This window comes from Sinohyriopsis cumingii, chromosome 6 (genome assembly GCF_028554795.1).
Source record: "Sinohyriopsis cumingii isolate HCF-2022 chromosome 6, ASM2855479v2, whole genome shotgun sequence".
Taxonomy (NCBI): Eukaryota; Metazoa; Mollusca; class Bivalvia; order Unionida; family Unionidae; genus Sinohyriopsis; species Sinohyriopsis cumingii.
The window spans coordinates 10,371,766-10,389,166 of record NC_142966.1 but is presented as its reverse complement, the minus strand read 5'-3'; the positions used below and the strand labels follow the sequence as shown (position 1 = coordinate 10,389,166).

General features: G+C 33.1%; 1 protein-coding gene across 1 annotated transcript; it reads left to right on the top strand.

The window, feature by feature from the left end:
• Positions 1-1,079: 1,079 nt before the first annotated feature.
• Positions 1,080-14,140, top strand: LOC149796358 (uncharacterized). Its single transcript, XM_089961028.1, has 4 exons — positions 1,080-2,452; positions 2,779-2,887; positions 4,258-4,308; positions 9,940-14,140. The coding sequence occupies exons 1-4, from the start codon at positions 1,355-1,357 to the stop codon at positions 10,350-10,352; spliced, it is 1,671 nt and encodes a 556-aa protein (XP_089817154.1). The 5' UTR covers positions 1,080-1,354; the 3' UTR covers positions 10,353-14,140.
• Positions 14,141-17,401: the final 3,261 nt, after the last annotated feature.

The window sequence follows — 17,401 nt, the reverse complement described above, 5'->3', positions numbered from 1 at the left end:
GACAACTTTATCTTATACCTGTCACACTGTCAGAGGCACACAATATCTTTACGGATCTGTTGATATATCACCATTGACCATTTGCAAGTGGATTGTCCTCACGATATATCGGCATCCACCATTTGCAAGTGGATTGTCCTCACGATATATCGGCGTTCACCATTTGCAAGTGGATTGACCTCACGATGTATCGGCATCCACCATTTGCAAGAGCATTGTCTTCACGATATATCGGCATCCACCATTTGCAAGAGCATTGTCCTCACGATATATCAGCATCCAACATTTGCAAGTGGACTGACCTCACAATATCGCGGCATCAACCATTTGCAAGTGGATTTTTCTCACGATATCTCGGTATCAACCATTTGCAAGTGGATTGTCCTCACGATATATCGGCATCAACCATTTGCAAGTGGATGTTTCTCACGATATATCGGCATCCATCATTTGCAAGTGAATTGTCCTCACGATATATCGGCATCTATCATTTGCAAGTGAATTGTCTTCACAACATCTCGGAATCAGCCATTTGCCATCAGCCTCCCACCGTACAGGCAAACTCAGCAACTCAGCATAAATCTTATTGTTTTACTGATCATAAATTCATGGTTTTGCCTGATGGGGATTGGGTAAAATGAATGTTAATGATGCAATACTTACCCTTTTGCTATTGATAATCCCTTCTCCCAACCCGCTGTGATGTCACAGAAATAGTCTGGGTCCCTTAAAAGGCAACAGCGATTGCGCGTGAGCCTATGTCACGAGAAACATATTGGGTCTTTGTTCTTTTTAGTTCTAGACGTTCTGGAACTGTCCATATAATCGGAAGATATTATGTTCAAAAGAGGACGAGGCTAATGTCCGTCCATGATAGGTAACGCAACAATAAAAAGGTAAATATTACATCATTAAAATTAATCTCCTCCGCCATTGAAAATAAAACAAAGACTTCACTGTTTAATATCCTAATCAAATACTAGTCCTATTGTACATATTGTCCTGATTTAAATCTACTCGTGAGAGTACGCATGCACATGGTTTGTGTCTGAGTTCGGATTAGAGCATATATAATTGATCCAATGTTGGTTTCTGATCTCATTTGCTTTAGCCATCATAGGTCTTATTTATTAACAATCATTGTGCCTGTCCTCTCAAACACACAACACCAATTCTGCTAAGCGAGGCCACTTCTGCCAATTTTCAACCGTCGTAGTCCAATCAAAGTTTCAAAATTTGAGAATTTGAGATATGTTTTTTTTTTGTTTTTTTGTTTTTTTTTAAAGATCTGCCGGACGTATTTGGAACTGAATTTCTCTTCTTCGCCACTGGAGAGCAAGCGTTGCTGTACGTCATGGCGCTGGAGGATGGCACGGATATCTTTGCGCTAGATGTAGAACACAACAGTATTGTAACCTGTGATGAAAGATCTACATGTCCTCAACTATATGCGGACTGGTATGACGTTGAAAAGAAAAGTGTTAAAAGCATCATCTTTCGACCAGGGAGTGGTTTATATCAAATTTTCGCTACCAAAGACGTATTCGTGACTGTTGCGAGCCGTGCGACCGTATCAGATATGAGTTACACAACCTACACTATTTATCCAGTAGATATCCTGGGGAACAGCTACATTGCCGTAGCTTACTGTGATGGTCATGTAAACACATGTTCGTGCCAGATTGCAACCAAAAGCCCAGCAACGTTACAAATCGCTCTAACTAATGAGTTGTCGCCAGGAATTTGTAATCTCAATAATACGAAGTTTGAAGAAAGGTTGAGTAGATTTCATATTGAGCCATACAAACGTTATGATTTCAGCTGCGGCCCTGGGAGAAACATTGCAGGGGTTAGGTTTTTTGCTACGTGTAATATAGCTGTGTTTTGTGGACAGTATCAACAAATGGCTCCAGTTTATACTTGGGGGAAAGAAGTTTACATTCCTTCCATTCCCCTGCAGTTAGGGGGCAGATATCAAATGAAACTTGGCTTCGTGACCAGTACTGGCGGGAACGTCGTGAATATCAAGGCCGATAACTATTCTTCACACGTGACTCTGCCATATGTCGGCTCGTATGATAATGTAACCATTGTTCCTGACAAGGTATACAGAATTCGGTCTAATTACTCAATAAGTGTAGCATTTATCCTGCAACCAGTCTTCCAGCAGGGAATTTTAAGCTTCACTCTAATAACACCGGCTAAGCAATACTTGACAAAGAACGCATTCTTCTCATTTGATAGTATTAGACCTTTATTTGATACTGATTTGTCTGAGAGTTTGGAAATGATGACAAATGTTGGTTTCCCAGTGTCAACTAACGTTTCCTTAAATACAAGATTATATGATGGTGAGAAAGTATTTGGTCTTCATTTCGCCATTCTTCAAAACAATGCCTCAGTCTTGGTCGTCGGCACAGGGACGGCTTTTAATGACCTTGCAAATGATCAGGTAAGCAAAATTAAAGTCTCTCTAACACTTATCTATACAATGTCTTAGGAAGCACAAACTCTTCGTTGTTTATATTGTTGTCCTTACAAACCATTTGCCTATCATTCAGACAATTCTTCAGCATACTGCAGTCGATCCACTAGCTTCTAATTTACTATAATGTTCAGCTGCCCGATTTGAATATGATTTTAAATCATTTCATCCTTAATTGTGCTTCCACGTCATAATCTATATGGTCATTAATGTACATGCCTACCAACATGCATACGTTCATATAAGATGATATAAAACTTAACAAAATTTTAATATATGTTCTCCCTTTCCAGACATGTACAGTGATCGAGCAGGTGACATTTACGGATGGGTTGGACAACGACTGTGACGGTCTACAGGACGAGGAGATTTGTGCTGTGGGTCTGGCCGGATACACCGAAGGTACGTCGATAAAAAGAAGGTTGTGGAGGTCATAGGTCATACTACTAACGATTCGGACTGAGCGTAGCATCAGACACCTTGGTCAGACATGAAATCCACAATCTAGGTGACGCTTGCCACGGATCTGCTGTGCATATATAACGTCTGAGAGAGAGAGAGAGAGAGAGAGATTCTCAAAGTCCACAACTAATCACACCATCCATCACCAGCAAGTGATAAGTGCATTGGTTTGTTGTTGATCAGCGACTATATTGGTACAATACTCTGTGATTCATGGTCTCATTTTGATTAGAATGAGCAGTAAAAGTACACAAAAAACCTCTACACTCTATTTATATTATAGGAGACCAGCCCGAATACTGTTTATTTAATTAAGCCAGTTTCGTAAACAGACGGTAGTTCATGAATACACTTTCCCTGCTGTAAGAAGTTAACGTCAGCATTGAGTATACAAACGCTACGAACGATCCAAATAAATAGTATGTCGTAGATTTAGTTATCTGCAAACTTTAAGAACCTTAAGCATATTTCATAATATCTCATTTACGTATTTGCAAGAGAAAATGCCACTTAAATCGAAAGGAATAAGTTACTGATGTAAACTAGTTTTTGTATAATCCTCTTATACGTTTCTTCAGGTGTGGATACTCAAAGTTAGTACAGCAATTGATTCTCTTTGTAGTTTGGGCTGTCATGCAGATTCTGCCCACGTAGATCAACAGAGCTTAAACCACGATTCAAATTGTTTCTTCTTTTTGTAATTGTGCATGACTATGGAAAACGTTGAATGAAGGCGTAATTTGTGCGTAGGTCACGTTAGTTACGTCGCCAAATGAAAATTATGTTTGCTTTGTATTATTTAAATCCATGCATTGGCTTGGCATTATTGAATACCACAAGCCACTGGCTGTAGAAAGATAATTTGGGTCAAGCGTTGGAATAAAGACAAAAGATAATTGCACTAAAATATTAATTCGCTTTTATTTTCATGCTGTTTTTTGAGATTGATCAGGTATTCAAAAGTTCCTTTAACATGTCCAAAGTTGTAACAATCGTGATACTAGATTGCAGAAGAAGCAGAGGTAGAAAAAGAGGCCTTTGACTATATTCATCCTTTTGAGCATCCGTCTACGTGCTTACACTATAAAATAATAATGTATTGCATGAATAAGTAAGTAATAGGTAGAGTCAGTATATAGCTACAATGGTCTGGACAGTTGGTTGCACAAAATATGTAAATGTTCTTCCACTCACCATTACAGTCAATCCATTTCCAAACGTTAGCCGTTTCACTACACCATTTAAAGTGGTCTCGCAACTTCTGTGTGTGTTTTTAGAGGCTTTGTAAAAAAAAATAATTCTGATTACAGATTATGACGTTGACGGAAACTTTGAAGAGGATTGTGGATGCACCTTGCCAGGTAATACATTATAACCTACATATAACAAATCCCGGATATATTAAATTGTTTAATTTGTAGAAACAATGAAGGACTAATTTAAGCCAGAATGGTTGTAATTATATTTTAATTTTTATTTATTATCAAGATACTCCAACTTTTTGCACTCTCAGAACTTGATTTTACCCCAAATTAATACTAACAGATGACACAGACTAGGATAGGTCTGAACTGAAACCAAGCCTATAGATGACACATACTAGGTCAGGTCTGAACTGAAACCAGGCCTGGAAATCGTATCACTTTGAGGTTATGTATGAAACTGAGTTTCCACGTTCGGCCTAATAGAAAAGAAATGCTTTCAAAAAGTAAAGTCATTTAAATTTATCTACACAAGATTTCAAGTTTTAACTCAGTCTCAAAGTTTTTGATCTTCAGGCCAGGTTTTTAGTAATGTTTACGTGACGTTATTCATAACATAAAAGGCAAACGAGATTAATTTTATATCTAGTGGCTAATTTATCTCGGCGCCGTATTTGGTGCATGTCGTCTGTATCGCAAGAGTATTGTCGTCTGCATCGCAAGAGTATTGTCGCTGAAAGTTATTATCCAAATAAAACAATGATTATTAGTAGCATATGATGTTTGTTTTCTTTATTTAATTTGATTCATACTAGATTTTATTGGAGGACTATAACAACTTTCACACACACACACACACACACACACACACACACACACACGTTTTTATTGGAGGGCTATAACAACTTTCACACACACACACACACGTTTTTATTGGAGGGCTATAACAACTTTCACACACACACACGCACGTTTTTATCGGAGGACTATAACAATTTTCATTCAATTTGATTCATACTAGTTTTTATTGGATTCTATAACAACTTTCATTTAATTTGATTCATGCCAGTTTTTATTGAAGGACTATAACAACTTTCATTTAATTTGATTCATACCAGTTTTTATTGAAGGACTATAACATCTTTCATTTAATTTGATTCATACCAGTTTTTATTGAAGGACTATAACATCTTTCATTTAATTTGATTCATGCCAGTTTTTACTGAAGGACTATAACATCTTTCATTTAATTTGATTCATACCAGTTTTTACTGAAGGACTATAACATCTTTCATTTAATTTGATTCATACCAGTTTTTACTGAAGGACTATAACATCTTTCATTTAATTTGATTCATACCAGTTTTTATTGAAGGACTATAACATCTTTCATTTAATTTGATTCATGCCAGTTTTTATTGAAGGACTATAACAACTTTCATTTAATTTGATTCATACCAGTTTTTATTGAAGGACTATAACATCTTTCATTTAATTTGATTCATACCAGTTTTTATTGAAGGACTATAACAACTTTCATTTAATTTGATTCATACCAGTTTTTATTGAAGGACTATAACATCTTTCATTTAATTTGATTCATGCCAGTTTTTATTGAAGGACTATAACATCTTTCATTTAATTTGATTCATACCAGTTTTTATTGAAGGACTATAACATCTTTCATTTAATTTGATTCATGCCAGTTTTTACTGAAGGACTATAACAACTTTCATTTAATTTGATTCATACCAGTTTTTATTGGATTCTATAACAACTTTCATTTAATTTGATTCATGCCAGTTTTTACTGAAGGACTATAACAACTTTCATTTAATTTGATTCATGCCAGTTTTTATTGAAGGACTATAACATCTTTCATTTAATTTGATTCATACCAGTTTTTATTGAAGGACTATAACATCTTTCATTTAATTTGATTCATGCCAGTTTTTATTGAAGGACTATAACATCTTTCATTTAATTTGATTCATACCAGTTTTTATTGAAGGACTATAACAACTTTCATTTAATTTGATTCATGCCAGTTTTTACTGAAGGACTATAACATCTTTCATTTAATTTGATTCATGCCAGTTTTTATTGAAGGACTATAACATCTTTCATTTAATTTGATTCATGCCAGTTTTTACTGAAGGACTATAACATCTTTCATTTAATTTGATTCATGCCAGTTTTTATTGAAGGACTATAACATCTTTCATTTAATTTGATTCATGCCAGTTTTTATTGAAGGACTATAACAACTTTCATTTAATTTGATTCATGCCAGTTTTTATTGAAGGACTATAACAACTTTCATTTAATTTGATTCATGCCAGTTTTTACTGAAGGACTATAACATCTTTCATTTAATTTGATTCATGCCAGTTTTTACTGAAGGACTATAACATCTTTCATTTAATTTGATTCATACCAGTTTTTACTGAAGGACTATAACAACTTTCATTTAATTTGATTCATGCCAGTTTTTATTGAAGGACTATAACATCTTTCATTTAATTTGATTCATGCCAGTTTTTATTGAAGGACTATAACATCTTTCATTTAATTTGATTCATGCCAGTTTTTACTGAAGGACTATAACATCTTTCATTTAATTTGATTCATGCCAGTTTTTACTGAAGGACTATAACAACTTTCATTTAATTTGATTCATACCAGTTTTTATTGAAGGACTATAACATCTTTCATTTAATTTGATTCATGCCAGTTTTTACTGAAGGACTATAACATCTTTCATTTAATTTGATTCATGCCAGTTTTTATTGAAGGACTATAACATCTTTCATTTAATTTGATTCATACCAGTTTTTATTGAAGGACTATAACATCTTTCATTTAATTTGATTCATGCTAGTTTTTATTGAAGGACTATAACATCTTTCATTTAATTTGATTCATACCAGTTTTTATTGAAGGACTATAACATCTTTCATTTAATTTGATTCATGCCAGTTTTTATTGAAGGACTATAACATCTTTCATTTAATTTGATTCATACCAGTTTTTATTGAAGGACTATAACATCTTTCATTTAATTTGATTCATGCCAGTTTTTATTGAAGGACTATAACATCTTTCATTTAATTTGATTCATACCAGTTTTTACTGAAGGACTATAACATCTTTCATTTAATTTGATTCATACCAGTTTTTTTTGAAGGACTATAACATCTTTCATTTAATTTGATTCATGCCAGTTTTTATTGAAGGACTATAACATCTTTCATTTAATTTGATTCATACCAGTTTTTACTGAAGGACTATAACATCTTTCGTTTAATTTGATTCATACCAGTTTTTACTGAAGGACTATAACATCTTTCATTTAATTTGATTCATACCAGTTTTTATTGAAGGACTATAACATCTTTCATTTAATTTGATTCATACCAGTTTTTATTGAAGGACTATAACATCTTTCATTTAATTTGATTCATGCCAGTTTTTACTGAAGGACTATAACATCTTTCATTTAATTTGATTCATGCCAGTTTTTACTGAAGGACTATAACAACTTTCATTTAATTTGATTCATGCCAGTTTTTATTGAAGGACTATAACATCTTTCATTTAATTTGATTCATACCAGTTTTTATTGAAGGACTATAACAACTTTCATTTAATTTGATTCATGCCAGTTTTTATTGAAGGACTATAACATCTTTCATTTAATTTGATTCATACCAGTTTTTATTGAAGGACTATAACATCTTTCATTTAATTTGATTCATACCTGTTTTTATTGAAGGACTATAACATCTTTCATTTAATTTGATTCATACCAGTTTTTACTGAAGGACTATAACATCTTTCATTTAATTTGATTCATGCCAGTTTTTACTGAAGGACTATAACATCTTTCATTTAATTTGATTCATACCAGTTTTTATTGGATTCTATAACAACTTTCATTTAATTTGATTCATGCCAGTTTTTACTGAAGGACTATAACAACTTTCATTTAATTTGATTCATGCCAGTTTTTATTGAAGGACTATAACATCTTTCATTTAATTTGATTCATACCAGTTTTTATTGAAGGACTATAACATCTTTCATTTAATTTGATTCATGCCAGTTTTTATTGAAGGACTATAACATCTTTCATTTAATTTGATTCATGCCAGTTTTTATTGAAGGACTATAACATCTTTCATTTAATTTGATTCATACCAGTTTTTACTGAAGGACTATAACATCTTTCATTTAATTTGATTCATACCAGTTTTTATTGAAGGACTATAACATCTTTCATTTAATTTGATTCATGCCAGTTTTTATTGAAGGACTATAACATCTTTCATTTAATTTGATTCATACCAGTTTTTATTGAAGGACTATAACATCTTTCATTTAATTTGATTCATGCCAGTTTTTATTGAAGGACTATAACATCTTTCATTTAATTTGATTCATACCAGTTTTTACTGAAGGACTATAACATCTTTCATTTAATTTGATTCATGCCAGTTTTTATTGAAGGACTATAACATCTTTCATTTAATTTGATTCATACCAGTTTTTACTGAAGGACTATAACATCTTTCGTTTAATTTGATTCATACCAGTTTTTACTGAAGGACTATAACATCTTTCATTTAATTTGATTCATACCAGTTTTTATTGAAGGACTATAACATCTTTCATTTAATTTGATTCATACCAGTTTTTATTGAAGGACTATAACATCTTTCATTTAATTTGATTCATGCCAGTTTTTACTGAAGGACTATAACATCTTTCATTTAATTTGATTCATGCCAGTTTTTACTGAAGGACTATAACAACTTTCATTTAATTTGATTCATGCCAGTTTTTATTGAAGGACTATAACATCTTTCATTTAATTTGATTCATACCAGTTTTTATTGAAGGACTATAACAACTTTCATTTAATTTGATTCATGCCAGTTTTTATTGAAGGACTATAACATCTTTCATTTAATTTGATTCATACCAGTTTTTATTGAAGGACTATAACATCTTTCATTTAATTTGATTCATACCAGTTTTTATTGAAGGACTATAACATCTTTCATTTAATTTGATTCATACCAGTTTTTACTGAAGGACTATAACATCTTTCATTTAATTTGATTCATGCCAGTTTTTACTGAAGGACTATAACATCTTTCATTTAATTTGATTCATACCAGTTTTTATTGGATTCTATAACAACTTTCATTTAATTTGATTCATGCCAGTTTTTACTGAAGGACTATAACAACTTTCATTTAATTTGATTCATGCCAGTTTTTATTGAAGGACTATAACATCTTTCATTTAATTTGATTCATACCAGTTTTTATTGAAGGACTATAACATCTTTCATTTAATTTGATTCATGCCAGTTTTTATTGAAGGACTATAACATCTTTCATTTAATTTGATTCATACCAGTTTTTATTGAAGGACTATAACAACTTTCATTTAATTTGATTCATGCCAGTTTTTACTGAAGGACTATAACAACTTTCATTTAATTTGATTCATACCAGTTTTACTGAAGGACTATAACATCTTTCATTTAATTTGATTCATACCTGTTTTTATTGAAGGACTATAACATCTTTATTGAAGGAGTATAACTAGATTTTACTAGTGTGGTTCGTTTAAACGTATATAATCTTATCTTTTACAATAATCACTGCGAAAAGGATATTAATAATTTTAAGTCGCATAATAAACCATTGCATTTCCGTTGATATAAAACAGCTTGTGGAAAATAGGTATAAAACTAAATTTTCCAGTTTTTCCTCACAGCTCCCGACTTATCACCGACTCCCAGTGTCCCACTGGACATGTATACCCCAGCTTGTACTCCAATTCCGACCCCCTCCTACAGCAACATAGCAGAATGTTGGACAGAGTCCGAGTGTCCGTGTTCGTGGGTCGCCCAACTTAATTTTACAGAAACGGAGAAAAAAAATTTGAACGAGAAACGGATTAAGGAATTGGGCGAGGAGATGTCGGTGACCACAAAAGATCTTTCGGCTTCGACTAGAAAGCTGGTTTCCGCCAAAGACAGTCGTCCTTCAGTTGCAGCTGTTGGGACTATTGGCATCGCCTTCCTTGTGGTGGTGTTTGGTTCCATCATAGCCTTGGACATTCAGGCCGTCATCCGGGATCTCAGAATCTTCGGGGCCAGTATCAGAAATTTATTTGTCAGAGAGTAATACATATATTGTCCATTTATTTTCTGTTATATTATGCACTTTTAGCGCAAGTTTTATTGTAATGTCTGTTTGTTTGTTTATATTGCTGCCTTGTAAACATCTTAGAATAATTGCTAATGGAAATATTTTGCAATTGATTGAATGTTTCTGCTATTAGAATTTATTACACTGTTATATTCTTTTGCATCTTAGAACTGACTTAAGACAATTGCCGGTTATGTATCATTTATAATTGATTTCAATAGACCGAACAATGATAATCCACTAGTTATAAATGATTTCAATAGACCGAACAATGATAATCCACTAGTTATAAATGATTTCAATAGACCGAACAATGATAATCCACTAGTTATAAATGATTTCAATAGACCGAACAATGATAATCCACTAGTTATAAATGATTTCAATAGACCGAACAATGATAATCCACTAGTTATAAATGATTTCAACAGACCGAACAATGATAATCCACTAGTTATACATGATTTCAACAGACCGAACAATGATAATCCACTAGTTATAAATGATTTCAATCGATCGAACAATGATAATCTACTAGTTATAAATGATTTCAATAGACCGCACTATTTTAATCCACTTGTTCTACGTGATTTGAATAGATTGAACAATATTAACCTACCAGTTGTAAGTCATTTAAATATAATGAATAATTTTGACCTACTAGTTACAAGTCATTTAAATATAATGAATAATTTTGACCTACTAGTTACAAGTCATTTAAATATAATGAATAGTTTTAACCTACTAGTTACAAGTCATTTAAATATAATGAATAATTTTAACCTACTAGTTACAAGTCATTTGAATTGACGGAGCAAATTTAACCTACTAGTTACAAGTCATTTGAATATAATGAATAATTTTAACCTACTAGTTACAAGTCATTTGAATTGACGGAACGAATTTAACCTACTAGTTACAAGTCATTTAAATATAATGAATAATTTTGACCTACTAGTTACAAGTCATTTAAATATAATGAATAATTTTGACCTACTAGTTACAAGTCATTTAAATATAATGAATAATTTTAACCTACTAGTTACAAGTCATTTAAATATAATGAATAATTTTAACCTACTAGTTACAAGTCATTTAAATATAATGAATAATTTTAACCTACTAGTTACAAGTCATTTGAATTGACGGAACAAATTTAGCCTACTAGTTACAAGTCATTTGAATATAATGAATAATTCTAACCTACTAGTTACAAGTCATTTGAATTGACGGAACAAATTTAACCTACTAGTTACAAGTCATTTGAATTGACGGAACGAATTTGACCTACTAGTTACAAGTCATTTGAATTGACGGAACGAATTTGACCTACTAGTTACAAGTCATTTGAATTGACGGAACAAATTTAACCTACTAGTTACAATTGATTTCAATAGACCCAACAATTTTAATCTACTAATTATATGTGATTTCATAGACTGAAAAATTGGAATCTACTAGTTATAAATGATTATAAAAGGCCGGAAAATGTTAATCTACTAGTAATAACTTATTTGAGTCAACTGAACAATTATAACCTACTAGTTACAAGTGATTTGAATAGACCGAACACATTTAATCTACTAGTTACAAATGATTTCAGTAGACCGAACAATTTAACCTACTTGTTACAAGTGATTTCAATAGACAGAACAAACTTAATCTACTAGTTACGAGTGATTTCAATAGACAGACCAAACTTAATCTACTAGTTACGAGTGATTTCAATAGACCGAACTTAATCTACTAGTTACAAGTGATTTCAATAGACCGAACAAACGTAATCTACTAGTTACAAGTAATTTCAATAGACATAACAAACTTAATCTACTAGTTACGAGTGATTTCAATAGACCGAACAAACTTATTCCCACGCAGATAGCTCGCTCTCTCGTTTGACCATGATTTGTCTCGTAAGACAGTTCTCTGGTTTGATCATGGGTTTTCTCATGACAGTTCTCTGGTTTGACCCATGTTTGTCTCGTGACCCATTCCTCTAGTTTGACCATTTGTTTTGTCTAATGACACATTGTTTTTTCATTTTGTACCAAATAGTACTGAACAAGTATTCTGCAAATGTTGTACAAGAAGATATTCAAAGAAGCTGAGATGTCGTGTAGTCGGAGTTGTTTTTAGATAAAACAATTCAATTTTGATTGTGTGATCTATCTATATATCTTGAGAAGAAAAAAATATGTCATGTAGGGAAAGGTTTTTTGTTTAAGTGGTCCGAAAAGTTGTGTTCTCCAAAAGTAATTGAATTTAACATGGCGCTTGTATGCTGTCACTCTTGAATTTGCTTCTGTAATTATCGAGGTCGGTTACCTGATATTTCTATTTATTTATTTATTTATTTATTTATTTATTTATTTATTTATTTCAAGCATAGTTTGACAATTGGTCGGGATGGGGCAAGGTCACTCAACTCTAATTATGAATCTGCTATGGTGCAAGGGTCTTTATATTTCTATGTTGTAAGATTTCACACAATGAATGGTCTTGTGCAAGAGTTCTTTTGTCTCGTTTGCAATTCTAAGACGCGTTTTAGGTTTTGATGTTTTCATATACTTGTAGTGGTTAGTGCTTTAAATAGTTTATTGCGTTAGGTTTTTGTATGCACTGTAGTGGCTTTCAGGACACACGGTACTAATGGTATGGAAAAATGGGAACCAGCCTGGAAATGGGTGAACATAAAATTGAGTATATATGGGTTAGGCTGACCAGGATTGGATAATAATGTAAGTTATGGTGTAGGAAAGTGAATCTTTTGTGAGCTTATCACAGTTGTGAAAAATAATAGAGACATTGTTTTATTGATGGAATTTCAGTCCTTTAACAGTCTTGAGTTTGGAACACTCATTACTAAAATTAGCACCTGACTCTTTGGCGCGGAATTGAAAGCACGTTTCAAACACATGCAGGTCCAGAAAATGCCGCGGCTCATATCCTTTCCTCTACACAGAAGCTGACATCCAGGTTTCATCTTTACTGATAAATATAGGTTTGATCATGAGCACTCAAACGTTTTAAGTTATTGAATATTTAATATCATGGTGTTTGCATAGGTTTACTATGGGAACTGAATTAGTACCGTGAGTCCTTCAGTGAAAAATTTTATGCCATAAAGTTTTCATATACCTGCTTATGGTACAACATTTTAAGTCTTCAATTTGATATATTCATGCTACGTTTTGTATATACTTCTATGGGTACTACTTTTATTTTGGATACAGCTTTGCGTTTTATTAAAGCATACTGTATTTCATTGCTTGGTATTCTATTGTACTGTACTGAGTTGACAACCAGAAAATCACGTGTAATCTCGACGTTCCGTTAACGGAAGTTTGCAAGTGTCTTGGGCAAAACTGTTACTTTCAACTGAAGTGGGTTAAACCACCTACCTACCTGCTTACCTACCTACCTACCTACCTACCTACCTACATACATGCATACATACATACATACATACATACATACATACATACATACACACATACATGCATACATACATACGTTACATACATACATACCCTGATAGAGGAAAATAAAAATTTGTACAATAAAGCTTTCTTTTATATATTAATCAAATATACATATGTTATTATACTAATTAAAATTACCTGCGAAGATTTCTGTGAAGGAAACCAAATACGTATAAAACAATATAATACTTCTATACAAGTGAAAGTGCATTTGCAATCAAATTATATTTTACCTTAATGTGCCTAATTTCAATGTTGTATTCCTGTAACATTAAACTTCGCCTCAACAATCTGAATTTTGTTTCTCATTTTGTTAATGACAGTAAGGGGCCTTATCACTGAATACAGTACTCGCAGAAGGAGCTGAACTAATAAGTGCTTCAGCGCGTTACAAAGCCAATATGAAAGCCAAACATTCCTTCTCAATAGTAGGACAACTTCTTTGCGGCTTGCTTAGTTTTTTTTTATAGAAAAATTGCACAGTAGATGATCTACATCACGTTTGTCCTCTGGAATCTATACTTTACCAACTTTTACATCTTTTATGTTAATAGATATATTCAATAATTGACTGATATTTGGAGCTGAAAAAACGTGTGCACTCTTCAGTATGGCCTTTAATATATTAGATCATGGCAAATAATATGTCTTAAAAAGTAACACAAGCCTGCAGAAACCACATTTGCCTAATTAATTGTCTAGTTTGCATCACCGAGTCGATACAATAATTTCCGACTGCTTTCCAATTGCCATTTCCTGGTATCGTTGCAAGCGATAACGTCATCGATGTCAGAATCTCAGTTAATATGACCGGATGGTATCATGATCATTAATGTTGAAAAGGAACATTTCATGCCACATCGTTTAAAGTAATGGTCCATATGGAGTTACAAATGCCGAGGTTTATTTTGCTCTGTCAGCGATGGAATTTGCCAGATTCCTTAGAAAACGTCAAACTTGATGACATATTTTGCATTTCCAATTTTGCCAATCCAGTCATCGATTCCTGGCATTGGAAATATATCTGTTTTGCTGATACGATCCACATGAAGACAGTATTATCTAGTTTAGTATTGGGAAACACAGTGAACTCTAGTTAAAATTTCTTGGTTCTATACAATGTTCTCCAGCAAATATTTAGTTTATCTTTTATAATTCCGGCTTGAGAGGAGTCATTCTGTACGGGCGCTATTACACATGTGTGGAATCTACAATTTCAACGTCATGTTATTTGTTCGTGTTGGAACATCTGGAAACAAATGATCATATTCATACAATAGCTTTCTTAGTTCACTCTTTTCTTGTAGTTGTGAATGGCTGTGGTCTAGATTGCTTAATATTTCTGATTTCTGAAGAATGGATTCACTACAGTCCGATTGTATTCCGTCGTTTACAGGACATGTACAACTAAATTTATTGAATAGCTGACAGGGCTATATCTACAAACACACTCCTTGAACGTATTTATATGACAAAGCAGTTTCTGTTTTTGCTTCCAATTAATGATATAATCTAGTTACTTTCTTTGCAATTGTTAGGACCATAAAACTTAGCCTAAAGTGGATTCTGAGGTATGGAGATGAGATCCAAAACTCTATCTCCAGACTGAGAACTTCTTTCCTTTGTAGTTCTATCATACCTTAATTTCATTTTTGACGTAGCAGAGGCTTACGTTCTTGCTTCTTCACAAGCCTATGACAATTATATTTGAAATTAGAAACAGAGTCGAGAAGATTAACTTATGCATTTTCGGTTGGAAGAAGTTTCTCTTTTATTAACAGCAATGGTTTAAGGACAGTAAGTCCAACAGCTAGCTAATAAAATCCAAAACATAATGATTCTTGGACTGATTCCCTAACAGCGAAACAACAGCAAACGAACACGCTTAATCACAATCTTTTGATGGGTCAAAGCAATATGACCGAATCTTATTCTTCATCGTTTGGTTAAAGCCCCTTGACTTTCAGGACGAAAGGCAGGATATTTAAATTGTTGGATGAAAAATCCAGACATAAATTTGACCCTTAATCACAGCCTTCAGATTTAGCAAGGTCAGCAGGTGTAAAAAAAAAAAAAATTATCGAAACTTTTCCCATGGTTTTGTTTTGAATATTTTTCAGTGGAAGTACCATGACAATCATGTGTACGCACTCACCATGGTCAGCAGATATTGGTTTCCTGATTAGGTCTTAGGTAAGTGATTAATACAGTCTACCATTATTCTGCTAAATGGTTCGTCATATGCAGGAATAGGTTGCAGATGAGCTTAGCTATCTTCAGACTGGGATTTTCAACTCTTTACCAAGTGTGACAATATCTAAAGTATTTAGAAGCATCACCTTTAGTTTCTGGATCAATACAAATAATGTACAATCTTATGATAAGTCTTACTGACTCCAAAACAAATGGAGTTTTATGGGCTAGACTAAGCACTTCTTGTCGAAATGACATAGGAATAACAATTGGATATCTCGCTGACCAGTCATGACTTGCGGTTTCCCCAGAACGTATCTATTTTCTCATAAGGACGCCATTTTCCTTAAAATGACAGACTGGGACTTGTATGGTTTCAGTTTTTCTAATAGGCCTCTGAAATACACAGACTATCTCAGAAGCATGTTATTGCTTGACAATGAGTGATTTTCCTTAGTTATCTTGACTAGAATATCTATACTGAGTAGTAAAATGAAGATCACTATCATCAATACCTCTTGATTGATTAATAGCAGTTACCTCATCGAAAGACGCATCAGTAAATGTGTTAGCCATATGAATAATTTGCTGATCAACATCATACTCAAGAGCGCTTTCTTCCATAACCCTGATAACTGCGCAATCAGGGTATAAATCAGGGATTTCAATCTCAAAAGGATCAACTCTTTGATCTAAAGAAAGCTTGTCCATTTCTTGTGAATTAACCAAAATTTACTCCATCTAGGTAACTAGCTAGTGCTACATGAATGCCTTCGATAGTAAAGAATTCACTATTCCAGTAGTCACAGGCCCTGAAACTAAGTTTGATGCTAAATTGAAACAATGGTGATGACATTAACAAAGCTGCACTTTACCCCTTGAATGATAACACTTTAGCTAGGACAATACTTCGCAGATAAAGCAAAGTCCCTGATAAAAAAGACCCTAAAAATCTTGTGTTTCCGTTATCATTTTAAGTGTGATAGGCTTGGCATAATCACCAATAAGCGGTTCTTAATTCTACATCATAAAACCAGACTGGCGTTTATTTTACTCAACCAATTATTTGCATTCAACACAAAACCCCGACCTGACATCCTTGAAATAAGAAAGCGCTTGGAATAGCTTTCTCTTTATTCTGTTGCTTATTCTTTTTAATCTATTGCAATCTGAAATGAAGTGCCCTTTCTTCTGAAAATACATGTACGTGGAAAGAAATAAGAATTTATGATCAGTCTTATCTGAAGTTTGATTTCTAAAAGCTGTGCCAGTTTGAGATTTCGAGGAAGTCATATGAGACTGAGATGAGTTTTGTTTTTCACAAAAGAAGCGCTGCGAGTCAGACATTGA